Source organism: Schistocerca nitens, chromosome 11 (genome assembly GCF_023898315.1).
Source record: "Schistocerca nitens isolate TAMUIC-IGC-003100 chromosome 11, iqSchNite1.1, whole genome shotgun sequence".
Taxonomy (NCBI): domain Eukaryota; kingdom Metazoa; phylum Arthropoda; class Insecta; order Orthoptera; family Acrididae; genus Schistocerca; species Schistocerca nitens.
In genome coordinates this window covers 200,388,670-200,410,768 of record NC_064624.1, presented here as the reverse complement: position 1 = coordinate 200,410,768, position 22,099 = coordinate 200,388,670, and the positions used below count along the sequence as shown (strand labels likewise).

The 22,099-nt window shown below is 43.6% G+C and overlaps 1 protein-coding gene across 1 annotated transcript in view; it reads left to right on the top strand.

Annotated features, from left to right (window-relative positions):
* The window catches only part of LOC126212776 (uncharacterized), a 153,446-nt gene that overhangs the window by 112,199 nt on the left and 19,148 nt on the right, over positions 1 to 22,099 (top strand). The window contains exons 10-11 of the mRNA XM_049940181.1: positions 3,124 to 3,474; positions 14,050 to 14,219. Of these exons, the coding sequence (XP_049796138.1) occupies positions 3,124 to 3,474; positions 14,050 to 14,219 (521 nt within the window). The remainder of the gene's footprint in view (positions 1 to 3,123; positions 3,475 to 14,049; positions 14,220 to 22,099) is intronic.

Below are 22,099 nucleotides of genomic sequence, written 5' to 3'. Positions count from 1 at the left end.
AGAGAGTTTGAGGGAGAGCATAAGGGAACAATTGACAGGAATGGGGGACAGAAATACAGTAGAAGAAGAATGGGTGGCTTTGAGGGATGAAGTAGTGGAGGCAGCAGAGGATCAAGTAGGTAAAAAGACGAGGGCTAATAGAAATCCTTGGGTAGCAGAAGAAATATTGAATTTAATTGATGAAAGGAGAAAATATAAAAATACAGTAAATGAAGCAGGCAAAAAGGAATACAAACGTCTCAAAAATGAGATAGACAGGATGTGAAAAATGGCTAAGCAGGGATGGCTAGAGGACAAATGTAAGGATTTAGAGGCTTATCTCACTAGGGGTAAGATAGATACTGCCTACAGGAAAATTAAAGAGACCTTTGGAGATAAGAGAACCACTTGTATTAACATCAAGAGCTCAGATGGAAACCCAGTTCTAAAAAAAGAAGGGAAAGCACAAAGGTGGAAGGCGTATATAGAGGGTCTATACAAAGGCGATGTACTTGAGGACAATATTATGGAAATGGAAGAGGATGTAGATGAAGATGAAATGGGAGATACAATACTGCCTGAAGAGTTTGACAGAGCACTGAAAGACCTGAGTCGAAACAAGGCCCCCGGAGTAGACAGCATTCCATTGGAACTACTGACGGCCTTGGGAGAGCCAGTCCTGACAAAACTCTACCATCTGGTGAGCAAGATTTATGAAACAGGCGAAATACCCTCAGACTTCAAGAAGAATATAGTAATTCCAATCCCAAAGAAAGCAGGTGCTGACAGATGTGAAAATTACCGAACAATCAGTTTAATAAGCCACAGCTGCAAAATACTAACACGAATTCTTTACAGGCGAATGGAAAAACTAGTAGAAGCCGACCTCGGGGAAGATCAGTTTGGATTCCGTAGAAATACTGGAACACGTGAGGCAATACTGACCTAACGACTTATCTTAGAAGAAAGATTAAGGAAAGGCAAACCTACGTTTCTAGCATTTGTAGACTTAGAGAAAGCTTTTGACAATGTTGACTGGAATACTCTCTTTCAAATTCTAAAGGTGGCAGGGGTAAAATACAGGGAGCGAAAGGCTATTTACAGAAACCAGATGGCAGTTATAAGACTCGAGGGACATGAAAGGGAAGCAGCGGTTGGGAAGGGAGTGAGACAGGGTTGTAGCCTCTCCCTGATGTTATTCAACCTGTATATTGAGCAAGCAGTGAAGGAAACAAAAGAAAAATTTGGTGTAGGTATTAAAATCCATGGAGAAGAAATAAAAACTTTGAGGTTCGCCGATGACATTGTAATTCTGTCAGAGACAGCAAAGGACTTGGAAGAGCAGTTGAACGGAATGGACAGTGTCTTGAAAGGAGGATATAAGATGAACATCAACAAAAGCAAAACGAGGATAATGGAATGAAGTCAAATTAAATCGGGTGATGCTGAGGGAATTAGATTAGGAAATGAGACACTTAAAGTAGTAAAGGAGTTTTGCTATTTAGGGAGTAAAATAACCGATGATGGTCGAAGTAGAGAGGATATAAAATGTAGACTGTAAATGGCAAGGAAAGCATTTCTGAAGAAGAGAAATTTGTTAACATCGAGTATTGATTTAAGTGTCAGGAGGTCGTTTCTGAAAGTATTTGTATGGAGTGTAGCCATGTATGGAAGTGAAACATGGACGATAAATAGTTTGGACAGGAAGAGAATAGAAGCTTTTGAAATGTGGCGCTACAGAAGAATGCTGAAGATTAGATGAGTAGATCACATAACTAATGAGGAGGTACTGAATAGGATTGGGGAGAAGAGGAGTTTGTGGCACAACTTGACCAGAAGAAGGGATCGGTTGGTAGGACATGTTTTGAGGCATCAAGGAATCACAAATTTAGCATTGGAGGGCAGAGTGGAGGGTAAAAATCTTAGAGGGAGACCAACAGATGAATACACTAAGCAGATTCAGAAGGATGTAGGTTGCAGTAGGTGCTGGGAGATGAATGAGCTTGCACAGGATAGAGTAGCATGGAGAGCTGCATCAAACCAGTCTCAGGACTGAAGACCACAACAACAACAACAACAACAGTATTTAGAGTTTTTTTTACATTACATTACATTTTAACAAAATGGTAATTAAAAGAACTAAATTGGACATCAGGAAGTTGTTTAAAAACCAACTGAAGATCTATGTGTGCCCAGACCCATTTTCCTTCTCCTTTCACATGTCAATGTTGTCATAAGACTCTTGTCCAAGAAACATATTATATGTGTTTCCCATGTTAACAGCCCTGTTAGAAGCTTCGCTTTGCGAAGCTCTTATACGTTTCCTTTGTATATCTTTGGTTCTCGAGTTTTTCCTTATAGACTTTTCTGTAACTTGAGTTGTTGCTATTTTCTCACTCTCAAAAGTTTCCAAGAATTAAATTTGCTGACATGTTTATTTTATGCACAAAATATCTATTCGACCTAGTGATCTGAAATTTGTGAGGATGCTTCAGCCACTAGTTGGAGGAAAGAAGATTGCAGACACTAAAGTATTATTAACACGAAGAAAGATAAATACTGATTAATTACAAAAAATTAACATTGATTTTGATTATCAGATGCAAACATTTGTAGAATAAAAACTTGTAGCTCAAATGATAAAATTGCAGTCTGGTTTTTAGGTAGACATGTTGTTAATGTGGACTTAAAAGTTTCAAGCATCTAAGTAGTAAGTCAGTGCATGGATTCCGAGTATGGACCAGCATATAAAAATGTAATTTACATATCTTTGCCAAAAAATGTAATGATGTCAATGTGAGAACTAGTGTGAGCAATTATATATCAAAATGTTGAGGAAGAAACGCTCGTATCGTACTACGGTTTTCATCTTACTAAGAGTTCACATTTTTTAGTTACATTCATGTAAACTTTGAAAATTGTTAGTATTTTTCCAGGCATTCACAGGCGACTTAGCTTAAGGAGATCTCTGTATGGTCACCTGCCTGTGCTAAAGTTTCTCATTCGTTGTCCCATTGTGTATTAACTTTTTGGTTTTGACCTCGGATCCAAGTACCATTCGCACTTCCATTTCAATGTCTTTGTTTAATCAACATAGAACTCCACATATCTTTAACCATTTAACTCTTTGTTGCACTGGGACAGGACTGCCACCCCAACCTCCACACGTGTGTCAGTCTCCGATGTCGGGAACCCTGGCAAGGATGCCTCCGACTCGTCCCACCCTTACGGTGACCACAGCCGGGACTTCTCGGCGTCAGACGCGATGACGTCTGTGAGCGACGCTGCAACTGCAACTACATCTAGTGGCATTGGCAACTGCGGTGGCAGAGACAACTATGCCAACAGTGGGGGAACCACCGTGTGCAGTGCTGCCAGTGGGGTGAACGAGGAGCAGCGCCGTGGCGGTGCAGGCTCAGCCAGTACTGCCAACACGAGGCCACCATTCTGCTATGTGATGCTTGCTGCTATGGCCATTGCACATTCGCCACACAGGTTGGTAGCACTTCTGCTAAGTGTTAAACCCCTGCATGAAATGATATTACAACATTCTTAATATGTGTGTCACAATCCCATGATACCTTACACATATGGTAGCCATAAGTTGTTGTTTTGGTCTTCAACCATAATATGGTTTGACATATTTCTCCATATCATTCACTTCTCAGCTGTTATCATAACATCGTAACTGCTCTTTGTGACACTGACAATGACCAGATTATTGTTGTTCATTGGGTTCTGCCCCCCCCCCCCCCCCCCTCCAAACAACCACCACCACCAGTCTTCTTGCTGGTTGTTGTGACCACATTGACATTCTCTCCTTTACCAACCTCTTCCTCTCAGTGGAACACTTTCACCCAATGTTTTCCATTATTTGTTGGAAATATTCCAATCTCCGTCTTCCCATGCAGTTTTTGCCCTCTACAGATCCCTGTGGTACCATACAAGTTATTACCTGACTTATTAACACGTCCTATACTTCATTATTTCTTGCTCGATCAATGTATCTCCTCTTCAACACTCCCTGTAACACGGTATCTTTTATGTTTACACTCGTATACAACAATTCTGTAAACTTTGCGATTTATGAATCCTTTTCTGTTATATGTTAGTAGCTGTTTCTTGTTATAGAAACACCTCTTGTTTTATGTAATTCTTGGCAGAAAGTGATACGTTGGTTTTGATTGTGTTAATATTTCTTTTCCTTTTATGCATATATATTGAATTAATAGCATTTGTGAAGTACCTTTACGATTGGTGGCAAATTAGATTTCCAGACTTTCTGGTATGCAATATACGATAGAGCTGTGGAAAATCTCGATGCACATAATTTGTTGCTGGAGTTGCAGTTAGACTTCAGGAAAGGAGTGTGCACAAAAAGTGTAATTTTGTTCTCTTGTATGTCAGACTCGAGAAAGGCTTAATGTTAGATTGACAAGCATATGACCCGTGGACAGAAAGGAAGAGTATTGAGCCTCTGACACTTAAAGGACTTTTTTTTTTTCCCCTTCAACGAAGTTGTCTGAACTACACTTATGGACAATGTATTGGCTGTGTAACACAGTCTTGTTTGTTTCGGTTGGCAAAAACCTCATGTTGTGGCATTTTGAAAGAGGCCTGTCTATTCTCAATCCCACCACCTGCAAGGTGCGGAGTGTAATCTGGTTTCTTCTTGCAAAGGAAAACACGCTCTTTGACATGTTTAAAGAAATCGGAACAGTTTATGGGGATGGTGTGATGAAGCATCGTAATGTGTACAAGTAAGTAGTGGCACGAGTTTAAGGCTGGCAGAACAAATGTTCGTGGGCATTCCTCATTAGTGCCTAGCAAGGTGGTGAATGAGACCGAAGAAGTGGTCTGTCGTGATAGTTGATTTTGGATGAGATGAACACAGTGACTCCAGAATCTCTAATTGTCTTCTTTGTGAAATCTTTACTGATATACTTGTTCTTCAAAAATTTTGTGTGTGAGGGCTACCAAAACAGCTCACAGATGAACACAAATTCAACAGGATCACGTCTACGAGAATTTCTTGAGCGTTCTGAACTGGAAGATGATCAGTTTCTTTATTATATCTTGACTGGTGACAAACTCGGGTGGCCAGCTATATCCGTGAGATGAGAAGACAATCAATACAGTGGTGACATCCCTCCTCACCATCAGTGAAATAAACCATTGTTTCCGCCAGAAAAGGTGTGGCCTCTTTCCTTTGGCATCGCATGGGGGTTGTCCCCATTAAATATTTGCTGCAGGAGGAAGTGGTGCTGTCTGGTACAGGGTAACCTTTAAAAAACCCTGCAGAGGACAATGAAGAATAGAAGAAGGCAAATTTTAACAAAGGGAGTGTGCTTGTCACACAATAATACATGTTCTCACACAGCCAACACCACAAAGCAACTCCTGCATCCATTCAGATGGAACATCACCAACAACCCAGCTCACAGTCCTGGTCTGCCACTTTTACATTTTCATCTTTTTACCTCTCTAAACATGTTTACATGTGGTAAATAGTTTTCTACCTGTGATGAGCTTCAGACTTCCATAAAACATACGGCCAACGAGAGGAAGAGATGCGTTTTTTATGTTACATTACGTGATCAAAAGTATCCGAACACCTGGCTGAAAATGACTTTCAAATTTGTGGCACCCTCCATCGGTAATGCTGGAATTCAATATGGTGTCAGACCACACCTAGCCTTGATGACAGCTTCCACTCTCGCAGGCATACGTTCAATCAGGTGCTGGAAGGTTTCTCGGGGAATGGCAGCCCATTCTTCACGGAGTGCTGCACTGAGGAGAGGTATCGACGTCGGTCGGTGAGGCCTGACACGAAGTCGGGGTTCCAAAACATCCCAAAGGTGTTCTACAGGTTTCAGGTCAGGACTCTGTGCAGGCCAGTCCATTACAGGGATGTTATTGTCGTGTAACCACTCCACCACAGGCCGTCTCGATCGTGTTGAAAGATGCAATCGCCATGCACAAATTGCTCTTTAACAGTGAGAAGCAAGAAAGTGGTTAAAATCTCAATGTTGGACTGTGCTGTGGTAGTGCCACACAAAACAACAAGGGATGCCACCCTCTCTATGAAAAACACGACCACACCAGAACACCACCACCTCTGAATTTTGCTGTGGCACTACATACGCTGGCAGGTGACGTTCACTGGGCATTCGCCATACCCACACCCTGCTGTCGGATCCCCACATTGTGTACCGTGATTCGTCACTCCACACAACGTTTTTCCACTGTTCAGTCGTCCAATGTTTATACTCCTTACAGCGAGCGATGTGTCGTTTGCCATTTACTGGCGTGATGTGTGGCTTATAGGCAGCCGCTCGACCATGAAATCAAAGTTTTCTCGCCTCTTGCCTAACTGTCACAGTACTTGTAGTGGATCCTGACGCATTTTGGAATTCCTGTGTGATGGTCTGGATAGATGCCTGCCTATTACACATTACGAACCTCTCCAACTGTCGGCAGTCTCTGTCAGTCAACAGACAAGATCGGCCTGTACGCTTTTGTGCTGTACGTTTCCATTTCACTGTATCATCGGAAACAGTGGACCTAGGTATGTTTAGGAGTGTGGAATTCTCACATACAGACGTATGACACAGGTGACACCCAATGACCTGACAACGTTTGAAGTCCGTGAGTTCCACGGAGCGCCCCATTCTGCTCTCTCACGATGTCTAATGACTACTGAGGTCGTTGATATGGAGTACCTGACAGTAGGTAGCAGCACAATGCACGCAATATGAAAAACGTATGTTTTCGGGGGTGTCCAGATACTTTTGATCACATAGTGTAGGTATCAGAGAACTCGTTCTTCGGCTCACATAGTGTATTGAGAATAAAGGCTACTACAGTGAACAATAGTGTATGATGTACATCTGTGGATTTGTAAATCCAACAATGGAAAATCCAGGATGGAATGTAACAATACCAGAGAAGGAAAGTTGCTACTCACCATATAGCGGAGATGCTGAGTCGCGATAGGCACAATAAAAAGATTCACACAACTAAAGCTTTCGGCAGTTAAGGACCTTTGTCAGCAGTACACACACACACACACACACACACACACACACACACACACACACACACACACACACACACACATATATATATAAACGCAACTTGCACACACATCTGCAGTCTGAGAGAGCTGAGACCACACTGTGAACAGCAGCACCAGTGCATGATGGGAGTAGTGACTGGGTACGAGCATATGGGATTGGTTCCCAAGTATGTGAGTGGCTTGAAGACTTCCTAAGTAATAGGACCCAGTACGTTGTCCTCTATGGTGAGTGTTCATTGGAGGTGAGGGTATCATCTGGAGTGGCCCAGGGAAGTGTGGTAGGTCTGCTGTTGTTTTCTATCTACATAAATGATCTTTTGGATAGGGTGGATAGCAATGTGCGGCTGTTTGCCGACAGTGCTGTGGTGTACGGGAAGGTGTCGTCGTCGAGTGACTGTAGGAGGATATGAGATGACTCGGACAGAATTTGTGATTGGTGTAAAGAATAGCAGCTGACTCTAAATATAGATAAATGTAAATTAATGCAGATGAATAGGAAAAAGAATCCTGTAATGTTTGAATACTCCATTAGTAGCATAGCGCTTGACACAGTCAAGTCGATTAAATATTTGGGCGTAACATTGCAGAGCGATATGAAGTGGGACAAGCATGTAATGGCAGTTGTGGGGAAGGCAAATAGTCGTCTTCGGTTCGTTGGTAGAATTTTGGGAAGATGTGATTCATCTGTAAAGGAGACCGCTTATAAAACACTAATACGACCTATTCTCGAGTACTGCTCGAGCGTTTGGGATCCCTATCAGGTCGGATTGAGGGAGGACATAGAAGCAATTCAGAGGCGGGCTGCTAGATTTGTTACTGGTAGGTTTGATAATCACGCGAGTGTTACGGAAATGCTTCAGGAACTCGGGTGGGAGTCTCTAGAGGAAAGGAGGCGTTCCTTTCGTGAATCGCTACTGAGGAAATTTAGAGAACCAGCATTTGAGGCTGACTGCAGTACAATTTTACTGCCGCCAATTTATATTTCGCGGAAAGACCACAAAGATTAGCTAAGAGAGGTTAGGGCTCATACAGAGGCTTATAGGCAGTCATTTTTCCCTCGTTGTGTTTGGGAGTGGAACAGGGAGAGAAGATGCTAGTTGTGGTACGAGGCACCCTCCGCCGCACAGCGTATGGTGGATTGCGGAGTATGTATGTAGACGTAGATTGGTGGGGGTAAGGAGGAGGCTGTGGCAGGGAGGGGGAGAGATAGTATGGTGGGAGTGGCGGAGAGTGAAGTGTTGCAGTTTAGACAGAGGATAGGAGAGAAGGTGCTGCATTCTATGTAGGCACGACAACCGACAAGCTGTGTCTGTCCACAAGAACGTCCAGCGACAAACTGTGGCCCAGAAACGAGTGGACCACCCTGTTGTAGAACACGCTGCCAAACACGATATCCCTCATCTCAATGACTGCTTCACAGCCTGTGCCATATGGACCCTTCCCACCAACACCAGCTTTTCTGAATTGCGCAGCTGGGAACTTTCCCTGCAATACATTCTACGCTCCCGTAACCCTCCTGGCGTCGACCTTCATTAGTCACTGACCTCACCCATCCGGCCCCCTCCGCGTTCGCATTCCGGCACAACGAGGCCGTCATTTCACCACCACACCCAGTCTATTAATTTCTTTTATTTCTCTCCTTTCTGCTACTTATCCCTTCCCCTCTCTGCACCTTCTCTCCTGCCCTGTGTCTAAACTGCAACACTTGACATACAAAATCTGGGTTGAAATGTTTCTTTGTGCGGCACACTCCTTATATTCTGTACAGAAGTTCCTCATTGTAGTTGAGAATTTTCTTTATACTGTGTTGTTTATTCCTGTACTCTTTCACAAATTTTCTTCATATTTTATTAATTTTGAGCTCTTTTTGTTTATGAAGTGTGTATTCAGCATTCTGTAAAATTTGTACTGATTTGTTGCATGACCACAAGTCTGCTCATATTTATTTATTGAGCCACCTGTCTTCTGATTGGTTTGATTGAGCCCGCCACGAATTCCTTTCCTGTGCTAACCTCTTCATCTCAGAGTAGCACTTGCAACCTACTCCCTCAATTATTTGCTGGATGTATTCCAATCTCTGTCTTCCTCTACGGTTTTCACCCTCTGCAGCTCCTTCTAGTACTGTGCATGCTATTCCTTGATGTCTCAATAAGTACAATCATTCTGTCATTTCGTCTTGTCAGTCCTATCCATATTTTCCTTTCTTCACCAGTTCTACATAGAATCTAATCATTTCATATCTTATCAGTCCAACTACAGGGTGGCACACGAAATGTGTTACCATTTTGTTTTTGAATATAAACTTTATTGTCAATACAATCTGAGAGGAACATATACTACAATGAAGAGCCGTCCATAGAGATTTGTTCTAACTCAGCACATGCTCAATATGTCCACCATTTCGTTTCCTAACTTCCTTCAAACGAACACTGAAGTTACTGATTACCCTACGGCACATGTCTTCCGTAATTTCACTGCAAGCTTGAAGAATAAGGCTTCTGAGCTCCATTAAATCATGTGGACGTTTTGGGAAAATTTTTTCCTTTAGGTACCCCCAAAGAGATATGTCACGTGGATTGAGGTCTGGACTGTTGGAGTTTTTACACGAGCATTTCGACATGCGGATCATTTCACTCAGGTTTCCAGGTCGCTTCAATGACGGACAAAATTGGCCCCCCAGTAGTCCAGAACTCAATCCAAGTGACTTTTTTCTTTGGGGGTACCCAAAGGAAAAAAAAAGTTCCCGAAACGTCCACGTGATTTAATGGAGCTCAGAAGACTTATTCTTCAAGCTTGCAGTGAAATTACGGAAGACATGTGCCGTAGGGTAATCACTAACTTCAGTGTTCGTTTGAAGGAAATTGTGGACATATTGAGCATGTACTGAGTTAGAACAAATCTCCATGGACGGCTCTTCATTGTAGTATATGTTCCTTTCAGATTGTATTGACAATAAAGTTTATATTCAAAAACAAAATGGTAACACATTTCGTGCGCCACCCTGTAATTTTCAACATTCATCTGTAGCACTGCATCTCAGACATTTTGATAATCTTTTTTCCTGGTTTCCCCACAGTCCATGATTCATACCAAACAATACTGTGCTCCATATGTGCATTCCCAGAACTTTCCTCCTCAAAGTAAGGCCAATGTTTGATGTTAGCAGATGTCTCTTGACTGAGAATGCCCTTTTCGCCTGTGCTAATATGCTTTTTATGTCGTCCTTGTTTTGCCGTCATCTTTAGTTTGCTTCCAAATTAGCAGAATGTCCTAACTTTATGCTCCCAAATCTTCAAAATAAATAAAATAATGTGACACAACATGAGAGGTCTAAATTCCCGAGGACAACCAGGAAATCTTGGAAAAATGCGGGAATTTTTTCATATGGGGAAAAACTTAGAATTCAAGAGTTTTTCATTGTTTTAGTTTTCAGTTCGATTTTTGTAATTTTTGACTGGTAAGAACTGATACTCTAACAAACAATTTTATTTTAACCTGCTACTGTGGAATAACACTGTAGCAATGAAACATAAATGATAGAATAACGCCATAATAAAACTTTAGTTGCAAAGAAAGTGTGCTATTTACAACATCAACAATGACAAAGCAACAGTGCATGTGCAAGCATCTGCCAACAGCAAAGTGTGTCAAAGGCTTTGGGATGAAGACTATAGGATACTTTGTACAACAAACTGCTTTTGATGAGTGTGGCATCACAATTGCTTACCTTTCTAACTGATTTCTAGAAAATTTTATGAATGGTGCTTTGAGAAGTGTCACTTTGAAAGTAAATTTCCTTTTATGCAAGATGAATAATGTTGTGTGTGAGAATGTGTGATGAATTTCTTAAACCACAGTGCATTCAATTCTCAGTCAAAACATAACTTTGAGTACCAGCTACTTAGAAAAATTTCGGGCCCAGAAGATGAGCCATGTATGCCATTATTTAAAATTTTACTGGCACATTTGTGTTTCATGTATCATAAAGAGAAATGGATGCTAAAAATGACAAAGTTTCAAGGTTACTTTTTCATATTTATTTTAGTTATTTCATAGATTACAGGTTATGCAATAACAGTGCCAAAAAGTGTAATTATTCTAGAGCAATTTCACATCCAGTTGGCTTTTCTATAGAGAACCCACGAAATGTTCAGCACAGCAGTGAAATTTGTGATAGTGCTTGTCAGAAATATTCAGTTGCTGCAATTTAATTTATGTTCTTAGAATCCTACCTAAGCACTCCCTTGGAAGAAAACGACAACAAATTTTTGGTGAACAACAATATACTTCCTTTTGTTGTTGCTATACTGTATGTTCATTAATTTTAGCCGTTAACTTTTCCTATTTATGTGTTTCACATGTCTTTCGCTCTGAATGTCTGCTGCCATTGGCTGGTGAGATTACATGATTGGATGATGAAAGTGCATTATGCAGCACAATTTCGATTTCAGTGCTTTGAAAACTTTTGTACTGCATTTGGTGGAATTTGGATTTATACTTTCGTAATACGAAAATGTGCAGTGTACATTTTACCGCATGTCAAAGATCTTTCTGAAATGTGGGTTGTTCCCCCCCCCCCCCCCCCCCTAAAGTGCTAAGAAGTTGTACGCCGGTGTATAAAACCTTTAACCTTTACCATTCAAAGGATTGATAACTTTTACAGCTCCAAGAGGAAGTATATTGTCACTTGACATGGAAGACGTAAACTTTCACCCAGGGTGGAGTGGATTTTCACCTGGGAAATAGTGTATTTTCACCCACGAAAATGTGTATTTTTAACCGGGAAATCATGTGTGTGTGTGTGTGTGTGTGTCTGCATCCGCGAATACACCATGAGTATTGACAAAATTGCTTCTGAGCAGCTTCAAAGCAGGGAACCTAGTAAATATCTACCGTATTTACTCGAATCTAAGCCGCACTTTTTTTCCGGTTTTTGTAATCCAAAAAACCGCCTGCGGCTTAGAATTGAGTGCAAAGTAAGTGGAAGTTCTGAAAAATGTTGGTAGGTGTCGCCACAACTAACTTCTGCCGTCAAATATATGTCGCGCTACACAGGAATGGTTCGCAGGTACAAAGATAAATACTGGCTCCAAAACCTCTGCGCCGGTAAATAAATTAAAAGGTAGAAAAATGTAAACATTATGCCATGTATTCTTTCGTGTTTGCTGCTATTTCATTAAAAACCTGTCTGCCTAATAAACTACGAAACTAGAACAGCAAACGCGGAAGAATATACATATCATTTCATGTTTATATTCGTATTATTCTTATGCTGAATAGTGATACAGTCAGAAACTAAGGACGGCATCTGACTAGATTTTTGAATCTAAGATGACGCTAATTTCTGTGCAGAATGCAATGTACTAAAGAGTCGTCTGCAAAGATTTTCAAACGGAGAAAAATTTTCGCCAATCTCTCGTTCAGAACATCTTCTATCATACGCAGTCTATTATTTGGTTCTTGTTGATCATTATCAAAGAAAGCAGCAGTTTAAGTAACAACAAATAGCAGACTTGCGCCATTGTTTCGCTTTTTATATATATATATATATATATATATATATATATATATATATAAAGCCGCGCTAGCGCGCACAAAAGCAAGCCATGCCGCGAGCGGCGACAGATATTAAACACGCAGTATCAGAATGTAACCAACAATGCAGGATACAGTACAATAATGCATTTTCAGCTTAGAGTGACGTAAACGCCTATAACAGAGAGAACGGCACTTATGAGATCAAAGCAATATAAGCAATCAATTCAAACCAGACGAAGCACGCGAAAAAGGAAGGGTACTTGTATAAATACGGACGGAGCGCCTGACACATAGCAATGGCTACGTGGTAAAGCTTAACTGCTAAGCTTACGACTCGAACCAAACTACTGCAGCTGTATCGTCATTCATTCGACCTAAATTGTGTCTCATATTACAATGGACCAACATTGTTTCGATTTGGAGGTGCGGCCTAAAACTTCTCTCTCCCCTTGAATTTCGAGTCTCAAATTTCAGGTGTGGCTTAGATTCGGGATTTTTTTTTTTTTCCCTTGATTTCTAGTCTCATTTTTCAGGTGCGGCTTAGATTCGAGTAAATACGGTAGGCCCCGCACAATCTCGACGACGGCTCACCGGTGTGGTCGGCATTGGCGGCGACCGAGTCTGCCGCGAAGTCCGCTAATCCCGGGTCGACGATTGACAGCAGCAGCAGAGAGGACCAGAGCTGGCACTGTCCCCTCACGTCTCTTGCCGGATGGGCCGCCCTTACTGCAATGTCTCCTCAATAAAGATTAACGTGTCGATCACCGAGCCGAGCGCTACACGGCGACCCGGTACACATCTAACTGCAAGTCTGACTGCGAGTGCCTCGTTGCTATCAAAGCTGGCGTATTTAAAGGCAGCACGAGCGACTTCCTGACGTCGTGCTCGTTTGTAATGAACGCATTCGTTCCACTTATACTGCCGATTCATCTGTCGTTCTTGCGACAGAGTTGCGTGTTGTTACGGCAGACTTACGCGAAGTTGTGAAATGCAGTACAGCTGAAGCTATACCTCTGTCTTGGACTCTACGAAAGTCTCCGTCTAACACAAACCCGCGTGCTAAGCAGTTCTCTCTCGCCTGTCGTGTATAACCGGGCCACTGCCCCTGCGTGACGACACACTCCGATACGTGTGCAATCCTCCTACCTCTCGGCTAACCTACCGCCTCTGGCTCTCGGCATAGGCAACGAAACTTGGACAGTATTCCACGTTTCCAACTCTTTACTATTCCGCGACACTACTCTAGCAACTTTCCTTCTCTGGTATTGTTACATTCCGTCCTGGATTTTCCATTGTTTGCTTAAATATTTCTCCACTTGTACAAAGTAAAGTGGGTGACGGGGACTTGCACACTTGTGGCGACGGTGCCAAGAAGGGCGCACGGCCGTCAAATCTCACTCGGTCTCTCCTTCGGACGAGCTCGACTACAATTTTCGCTCTCGTTTGTCCGGCAGGAGGGCGACGCAGTCGGAGATCTGCGCCTACATCGAGAACCGTTTCCCGTACTTTGATCGCAAGAAGAAGGTCTGGCGCAGCTCGGTCCGGGCGTACCTGTCGCTCGGCAAGTACTTCGTCAAAGTGCCGCGGGAGGATGGCGATCATGGGGAGCACTACTGGACGCTCGGTAAGTCGTGAGGGCGGTGGCGGGGTGACGGGATTTAATATTGATGTTGTTGTTGTTGTTGTTGTTGTGGTTGTGGTCTTCAGTCCTGAGACAGGTTTGATGCAGCTCTCCATGCTACTCTATCCTGTGCAAGCTGCTTCATCTCCAAGTACCTACTGCAACCTACATCCTTCTGAATCTGCTTAGTGTATTCATCTCTTGGTCTCCCTCTACGATTTTTACCCTCCACGCTGCCCTCCAGTACTAAATTGGTGATGCCTCGATGCCTCAGAACATGTCCTACCAACCGATCCCTTCTTCTGGTCAAGTTATGTCACAAACTCCTCTTCTCCCCAATCCTATTCAGTACCTCCTCATTAGTTACGTAATCTACCCATCTAATCTTCAGCATTCTTCTGTAGCACCACATTTCGAAAGCTTCTATTCTCTTCTTGTCCAAATTATTTATCGTCCATGTTTCACTTCCATACATGGCTACACTCCATACAAATCCTTCCAGAAATGACTTCCTGACACTTAAATTTATACTCGATGTTAACAAATTTCTCTTCTTCAGAAACGCTTTCCTTGCCATTCCCAATCTACATTTTATATTCTCTCTACTTCGACCATCATCAGTTATTTTGCTCCCCAAATAGCAAAACTCCTTTACTAGTTTAAGTGTCTCATTTCCTAATCTAAATCCCTCAGCATCACTCGACTTAATTCAACTACACTCCATTATCTTCGTTTTGCTTTTGTTGACGTTCATCTCATATCCTCCTTTCAAGACACTGTCCATTCCGTTCAACTGCTCTTCCAAGTCCTTTGCTCTCTCTGACAGAATTACAATGTCATCTGCGAATCTCAAATTTTTTATTTCTTCTCCATAGATTTTAATTCCTACTCCAAATGGTTCTTTTGTTTCCTTTACTGCTTGCTCAATATACAGATTGAATAACATCGGGGAGAGGCTACAACCCTGTCTTACTCCCTTCCCAACCACTGCTTCCCTTTCATGCCCCTCGACTCTTATAACTGCCATCTGGTTTCTGTACAAATTGTAAATAGCCTTTCGCTCCCTGTATTTTACCCCTGCCACCTTCAGAATTTGAAAGAGAATATTCCAGTTAACATTGTCAAAAACTTTCTCTAAGTCTACAAATGCTAGAAACGTAGGTTTGCCTTTTCTTAATCCTTCTTCTAAGTTAAGTCGTAAGGTTAGTTTTGCCTCACGTGTTCCAACATTTCTACGGAATCCAAACTGATCTTCCCCGAGGTCGGCTTCTACCAGTTTTTCCATTCGTCTGTAAAGAATTCGCGTTAGTACTTTGCAGCTGTGACTTATTAAACTGATAGTTCGGTAATTTTCACATCTGTCAACACCTGCTTTCTTTGGGATTGGAAGTATTATATTCTTCTTGAAGTCTGATTTTAAAAAAGAAAATTCTCGGGATTCTGGCCGTGTCAGATGCCGTAAAGAAGAGCTCGAGCTTTTCACTGACCTGTCCTCGATTGTGGTGGAACGGAATGACTGCTGACGGCCTGCCGGTATCCCCTTACGTACTCCAGCTGCCAGCTGCGACGTCACTCGGGTGGTACTGGGTGTCTTGGATTGTCTGCTTTGGCATCCCTGATTAGCTGTCATTTTATGGCTGTAGCTCCACAGTGGTGCAGTTCTAGGAAATTTTTACTGGACTAGCCATCCCCCCACTCTGTTCTGAGCTTATTATATGCACTGGTGGAAACGGGAAATGTTACACCGTAAACATCTTAATTGGATTCTGTGGAAATGTTGGAACACATGAGGCAATACTGACCTTAAGCCTTATCTTAAGAAAAGGTAAACCTACGTTTCTACCATTTGTGGACTTAGAGAAAGCTTTTGACAATGTTGACTGGAATACTCTCTTTCAAATTCTAAAGGCGTCAGCGGTAAAATACAGGGAGCTATTTATAATTTCTACAGAAACCACATGGCAGTTATAAGAGTCGAGGGGCACAAAAGGGAAGCAGTGGTTGGGAAGGCAGTGAGACAGGGTTGTAGCCTCGCCCCAATGCTATACAATCTGTATATTGAGCAAGCAATAAAGGAAACAAAAGAAAAATTCGGAGTAGGAATTAAAATCCACGGAGAAGAAATAAAAACTTCGAGGTTCGCCGATGACATTGTAATTCTGTCAGAGACAGCAAAGGACTTGGAAGAGCAGTTGAACAGAATGGACAGTGTCTTGAAAGGAGGCTATAAGATGAACATCAACAAAAGCAAAATGAGGATAATGGAATGTAGTCGAATTAAGTCGGGTGATGCTGAGGGAATTAGATTAGGAAATGAGACACTTAAAGTAGTAAAGGAGTTTTGCTATTTGGGGAGCAAAATAACTGATGATGGTCAAAGTAGAGAGGATATAAAATGTAGACTGCACGAGACAAAGCTTTATGCCTCGCCTGCGCCCGTCAACACTGACATGGACCGTAGATGACTGGAAACATGTTGCCCGGTCAGACGAGTCCCGTTGTATTGAGCGAATGTACATGTACGGGTAAGCAGACAGTCTCATGAATCCGTGGACGCTGCATGTCAGCAGGTGATTGTTTACACTGGTAGAGGCTCTGTAATGGTGTGGGGTATGTATACTTGGAGTGACCCCTGATACGTCTAGATACCACTCTGACAGGTGACACATACATAAGCATTTTGTCTGATCACCTGCCTCCATTTCTGTCCACTCTGCATTCCAACAGACTTGGGGAATCCAGCAGGACAAAGCGACACTCCACACGTCCAGAATTGCTACGAACTGGCTCCAGGAACTCTCTTCTGGGTTTAAACAATTCCACTGGCCACCAAACTCCCGAGACATGGGCATTATTGAGCATATCTGGGATGTCTTGCAACCTGCTCTTCAGAAGAGATCCCCTCCTCGTCGTACTCTTACGGATTTATGGACAGCTATACAGAATTCACAATGTCCATTCTCTCGAGCACTACTGTAGACATTAGTTGAGTCCATACCATCTACATCTACATCCATACTCCGCAAGCCACCTGACGGTGTGTGGCGGAGGGTACCTTGAGTACCTGTATCGGTTCTCCCTTCTATTTCAGTCTCGTATTGTTCGTAGAAAGAAGGATTGTCGGTATGCCTCTGTGTGGGCTCTAATCTCTCTCATTTTATCCTCACGGTCTCTTCGCGAGATATACGTAGGAGGGAGCAATGTACTGCTTGACTCCTCGGTGAAGGTATGAAGGTATGTTCTCGAAACTTCAACAAAAGCCCGTACCGAGCTACTGAGCGTCTCTCTTGCAGAGTCTTCCACTGGAGTTTATCTATCATCTCCGTAACGCTTTCGCGATAACTAAATGATCCTGTAACAAAGCGCGCTGCTCTCCATTCGATCTTCTCTATCTCTTCTATCAACCCTATCTGGTATGGATCCCACACTGCTGAGCAGTATTCGAGCAGTGGGCGAACAAGTGTACTGTAACCTACTTCCTTTGTTTTCGGATCGCATTTCCTTGGGACTCTTCCGATGAATCTCAGTCTGGCATCTGCTTTACCGACGATCAACTTTATATGATCATTCCATTTTAAATCACTCCTAATGGGTACTCCCAGATAATTTATGGAATTAACTGCTTCCAGTCGCCGACCTGCTATATTGTAGCTAAATGATATGGGATCTTTCTTTCTATGTATTCGCAGCACATTACACTTGTCTACATTGAGATTCAATTGCCATTACCTGCACCATGCGTCAATTCGCTGCAGATCCTCCTGCATTTCAGTACAATTTTCCATTGTTACAACCTCTCGATATACCACAGCACCATCTGCAAAAAGCCTCAGTGAACTTCCGATGTCGTCCACAAGGTCATTTATGTATATTGTGAACAGCAACGGTCCTACGACACTCCCCTGCGGCATACCTGAAATCACTCGTACTTCGGAAGACTTCTCTCCATTGAGAATGACGTGCTGCGTTCTGTTATCTAGGAACTCTTCAACCCAATCACACAATTGGTCTGATAGTCCATATGCTCTTACTTTGTTCATTAAACGACTGTGGGGAACCGTATCGAACACCTTGCGGCAGTCGAGAAACACGGCATCTACCTGGGAACCCGTGTCTATGGCCCTCTGAGTCTCGCGGACGAATAGCACGAGCTGGGTTTCACACGACCGTCTTTTTCGAAACCCATGCTGATTCCTACAGAGTAGGTTTCTGGTCTCCAGAAAAGTCATTATTGTCGAACATAACACGTGTTCCAAAATTCTACAACTGATCGACGTTAGAGATATAGGTCTATAGTTCTGCACATCTGTTCGACGTCCCTTCTTGAAAACGGGGATGACCTGTGCCCTTTTCCAATCCTTTGTAACGCTACGCTCTTCTAGAGACCTGCAAGAAGGGGGGCAAGTTCCTTCGCGTACTCTGTGTAAAATCGAACTGGTATCCCATCAGGTCCTGCGGCCTTTCCTCTTTTGAGCGATTTTAATTGTTTTTCTATCCCTCTTTCGTCTATTTCGATATCTACCGTTTTGTCATCTGTGCGACAGTCTAGAGAAGGAACTACAGTGCAGTCTTCCTCTGTGAAACAGCTTTGGAAAAAGACATTTAGTATTTCGGCCTTTAGTCTGTCATCCTCTGTTTCAGTACCATTTTGATCACAGAGTGTCTGAACATTTTGTTTTGATCCACCTACCGCTTTGACATAAGACCAAAATGTCTTAGGATTTTCTGCCAAGTCAGTACATAGAACTTTACTTTCGAATTCGTTGAACGCCTCTCGCATAGCCCTTCTCACACTACATTTCGCTTCGCGTAATTTTTGTTTGTCTGCAAGGCTTTAGCTATGTTTATGTTTGCTTCCGCAGCAGTTTTCTAACTCGGTTGTTGTACCACGGTGGCTCTTTTCCATCTCTTACGATCTTGCTTGGCACATACTCATCGTGTTGTGGCACTTCTGAGTGCTCATGTGGATCCTAGACGCTGTTAGGCAGGTGTAGCAGTTTCTTTGGCTTAGCAGGGTATTTGATTCTGTGGGCAGACCGACGTCTACCCGACAACGTTTGATTCAACTGGCAGCAGTAGTTCGCCGATGTTATCGACGTGAGTTGGGCCATTCGCAACCTTGCTAACACTGACTCCCTTCCGCTGCACCTTCACATACCCAGAACACTGTCCAGTTTATGCTGCGTCATTCCAGTCCACGGTGCCAGTGAAATCGAAAGTGATTTGTGTTAACGATAACAATACAATATTTTTATTAGTAGCTAGTTTCGTAATGGAAAAAATACAAGATATTCATACACTGTGTGATCAAAGCTATCTGGCCACCTGGCTGAAAATGACTTAAAAGTTCGTGGTGCCCTCCATCGATAGTGCTGGAATTCAGTATGGTGTTGGACTACCCTTAGCCTTGATTACAGCTTCCACTCTCACTGGCGTACGTTCAGTCAGGTGCTGGAAGGTTTCTTGGAGAATGGCAGCCCATCCTTCACGGAGTGCTGCACCGAGGAGAGGTATCGATGTCGGTCGGTGAGGCCTGGCACGAAGTCGGCGTTCCAAAACATCCCAAAGGTGTTCTGTAGGATTCAGGTCAGGACTATGCGCAGGCCAGTCCATTGCAGGGATGTTACTGCCAACCACTTCGCCACAGTCTGTGCATTATGAACAGGTGCTTGATTTTGTTGAAAGATGCAGTCGCCATCCCCAAGTTGCTCTTCAACAGTGGGAGGCAAGAAGGTGCTTATAACATCAATGTAGGGCCGGCTGGAGTGGCCGAGCGGTTGTAGGCGCTGCAGTCTGGAGCCGAGCGGCCGCTACGGTCGCAGGTTCGAATCCTGCCTCGGACATGGATGTGTGTGATGTCCTTAGGTTAGTTAGGTTTAAGAAGTTCTAAGTTCTAGGCGACTGATGACCTCAGAAGTTAAGTCCCATGGTGCTCAGAGCCATTTGAAACATCAGTGTAAGACTGTGCTGTGATAGTGCCGCATAAAACAACAAGGGGTGCAAGCCCCCTCCATGAAAAACATGACCACACCATAATACCACCGCCTCCGAATTTTACTGTCGTCACTACACACGCTGGCAGATGACGTTCACCGGGCATTCGCCATACCCACACCCTGCCATCGGATCGCCACACTGTGTACTGACATTCATCACTCCATACAACGTTTTTCCACTGTTCAGTCGTCCAATGTTTACGCTCCTTACACCGAGCGAGGCGTCGTTTGAGCAGCCGCTTGACGATGAATTGCAAGTTTTCTCCACTCCCGCCTAACTGTCATAGTACTGGCAGTGGATCCTGATCAAGTTTGTAATTCCTGTGTCATGGTCTCGATAGATGTCTATCACACATTACGACCCTGTTCAACTGTCAGCGGTCTCTGTCAGTCGACAGACGAGGTCGGCCTGTACGCTTTTGTGAAACTTCCTGGCAGATTAAAACTGTATGCCGGACCGAGACTCGAACTCGGGACCTTTGCCTTTCGCGGGCAAGTGCTCTACCAGAGCTAGTAAAGCACGACTAACGCCCCCTCCTCACAGCTTTACTTCTGCCAGTACCTCGTCTCCTACCTTCCAAACCTAACAGAAGCTCTCCTGCGAACCTTGCAGAACTAGCACTCCTGAAAGAAAGGATATTGCGGAGACATGGCTTAGGCACAGCCTGGGAGACGTTTCCAGAATGAGATTTTAACTCTGCAGCGGAGTGTGCGCTGATGTGAAACTTCCTGGCAGATTAAAACTGTCTGCAAAAGGCAAAGGTCCCGAGTTCGAGTCTCGGTCCGGCACACAGTTTTAATCTGCCAGGAGGTTTCATATCAGTGCACACTCTGCTGTAGAGTGAAAATCTCATTGTGTACGCTTTTGTGCTGTACGTGTCCCTTCACGTTTCCACTTCACTATCACATCGGAATCAGTGGACCTAGGGATGTTTAGGAGTGTGCACGACACAAGTGACATCCAATCACCTGACCACGTTCCAAGTCCACGAGTTCTGTGACGCGTTCTCACGGCGTCTAATGACTACTGAGATCGCCGATGTGGAGTACCTGGTAGTATGTGGCAGCACAGTGCACCTGATATGAAAAACGTATGTCTTTGGGGGTGTCCGGATAGTTTTGATCACATAGTGTATTATGTTGGCTGTAAATTGAAAGTACAGTAGAGCGTTAATTATCGGAAGTAATTGGGGGACATGGGTGTTTGGAAAACTGGTTTGTTGGGATAATCGAACGGTACATGTTTATTTGCCAAAAAGAAGTACTGTACAGTAACAGAGAAGAGAAGGTGACTGTTTGTACCGTGAGAAGCTCTTCTCGGGGGCGCGCCATCCTTCAAACTGCGCGGAGCGGCACGCCTCAACTCTATGCTGTTGCTGTGACCAGCTTTGATGCTGCCGCTAGAGATGGGGGATCCGCTCCTGAACTGATTCATAGAGTTGAATCTTTCAAAGGAGTGAACAATCAGTGATTCAGAAAAAAAGAACGGTAGCTCCAAACGTTTCACACAGGAGAGAGAGAGAGAGAGAGAGAGAGAGAGAGAGAGAGAGAGAGAGAGAGACGGAGCATATCAGGGGGGCCTCTGCTAGTCAGAGCACGCTGCACGCCACACAACACAGCCGGCGCCGGCCTCTGCCCTGCTTCTGCCCTGGCTGCCTGCATTGTGCAGTGCCCCATTGGATTTTGTGTTTCACATATGCCGTGCCGTCTCTGTGCTTCCTCTGCCGCGTGCAGTGTCTGGCGCAGCTTAACTTAGCATCGCACTCCGCCGGCGATCGTTTCAGTCGCACGTCCTGCCCTCTGGGCAGTTGATGTGAGCAACAGGACAGAGAGCCTCCTAGCAGAGAACATAAGAACTACTTGCAACAACCTGCTCGCAAGAGGACG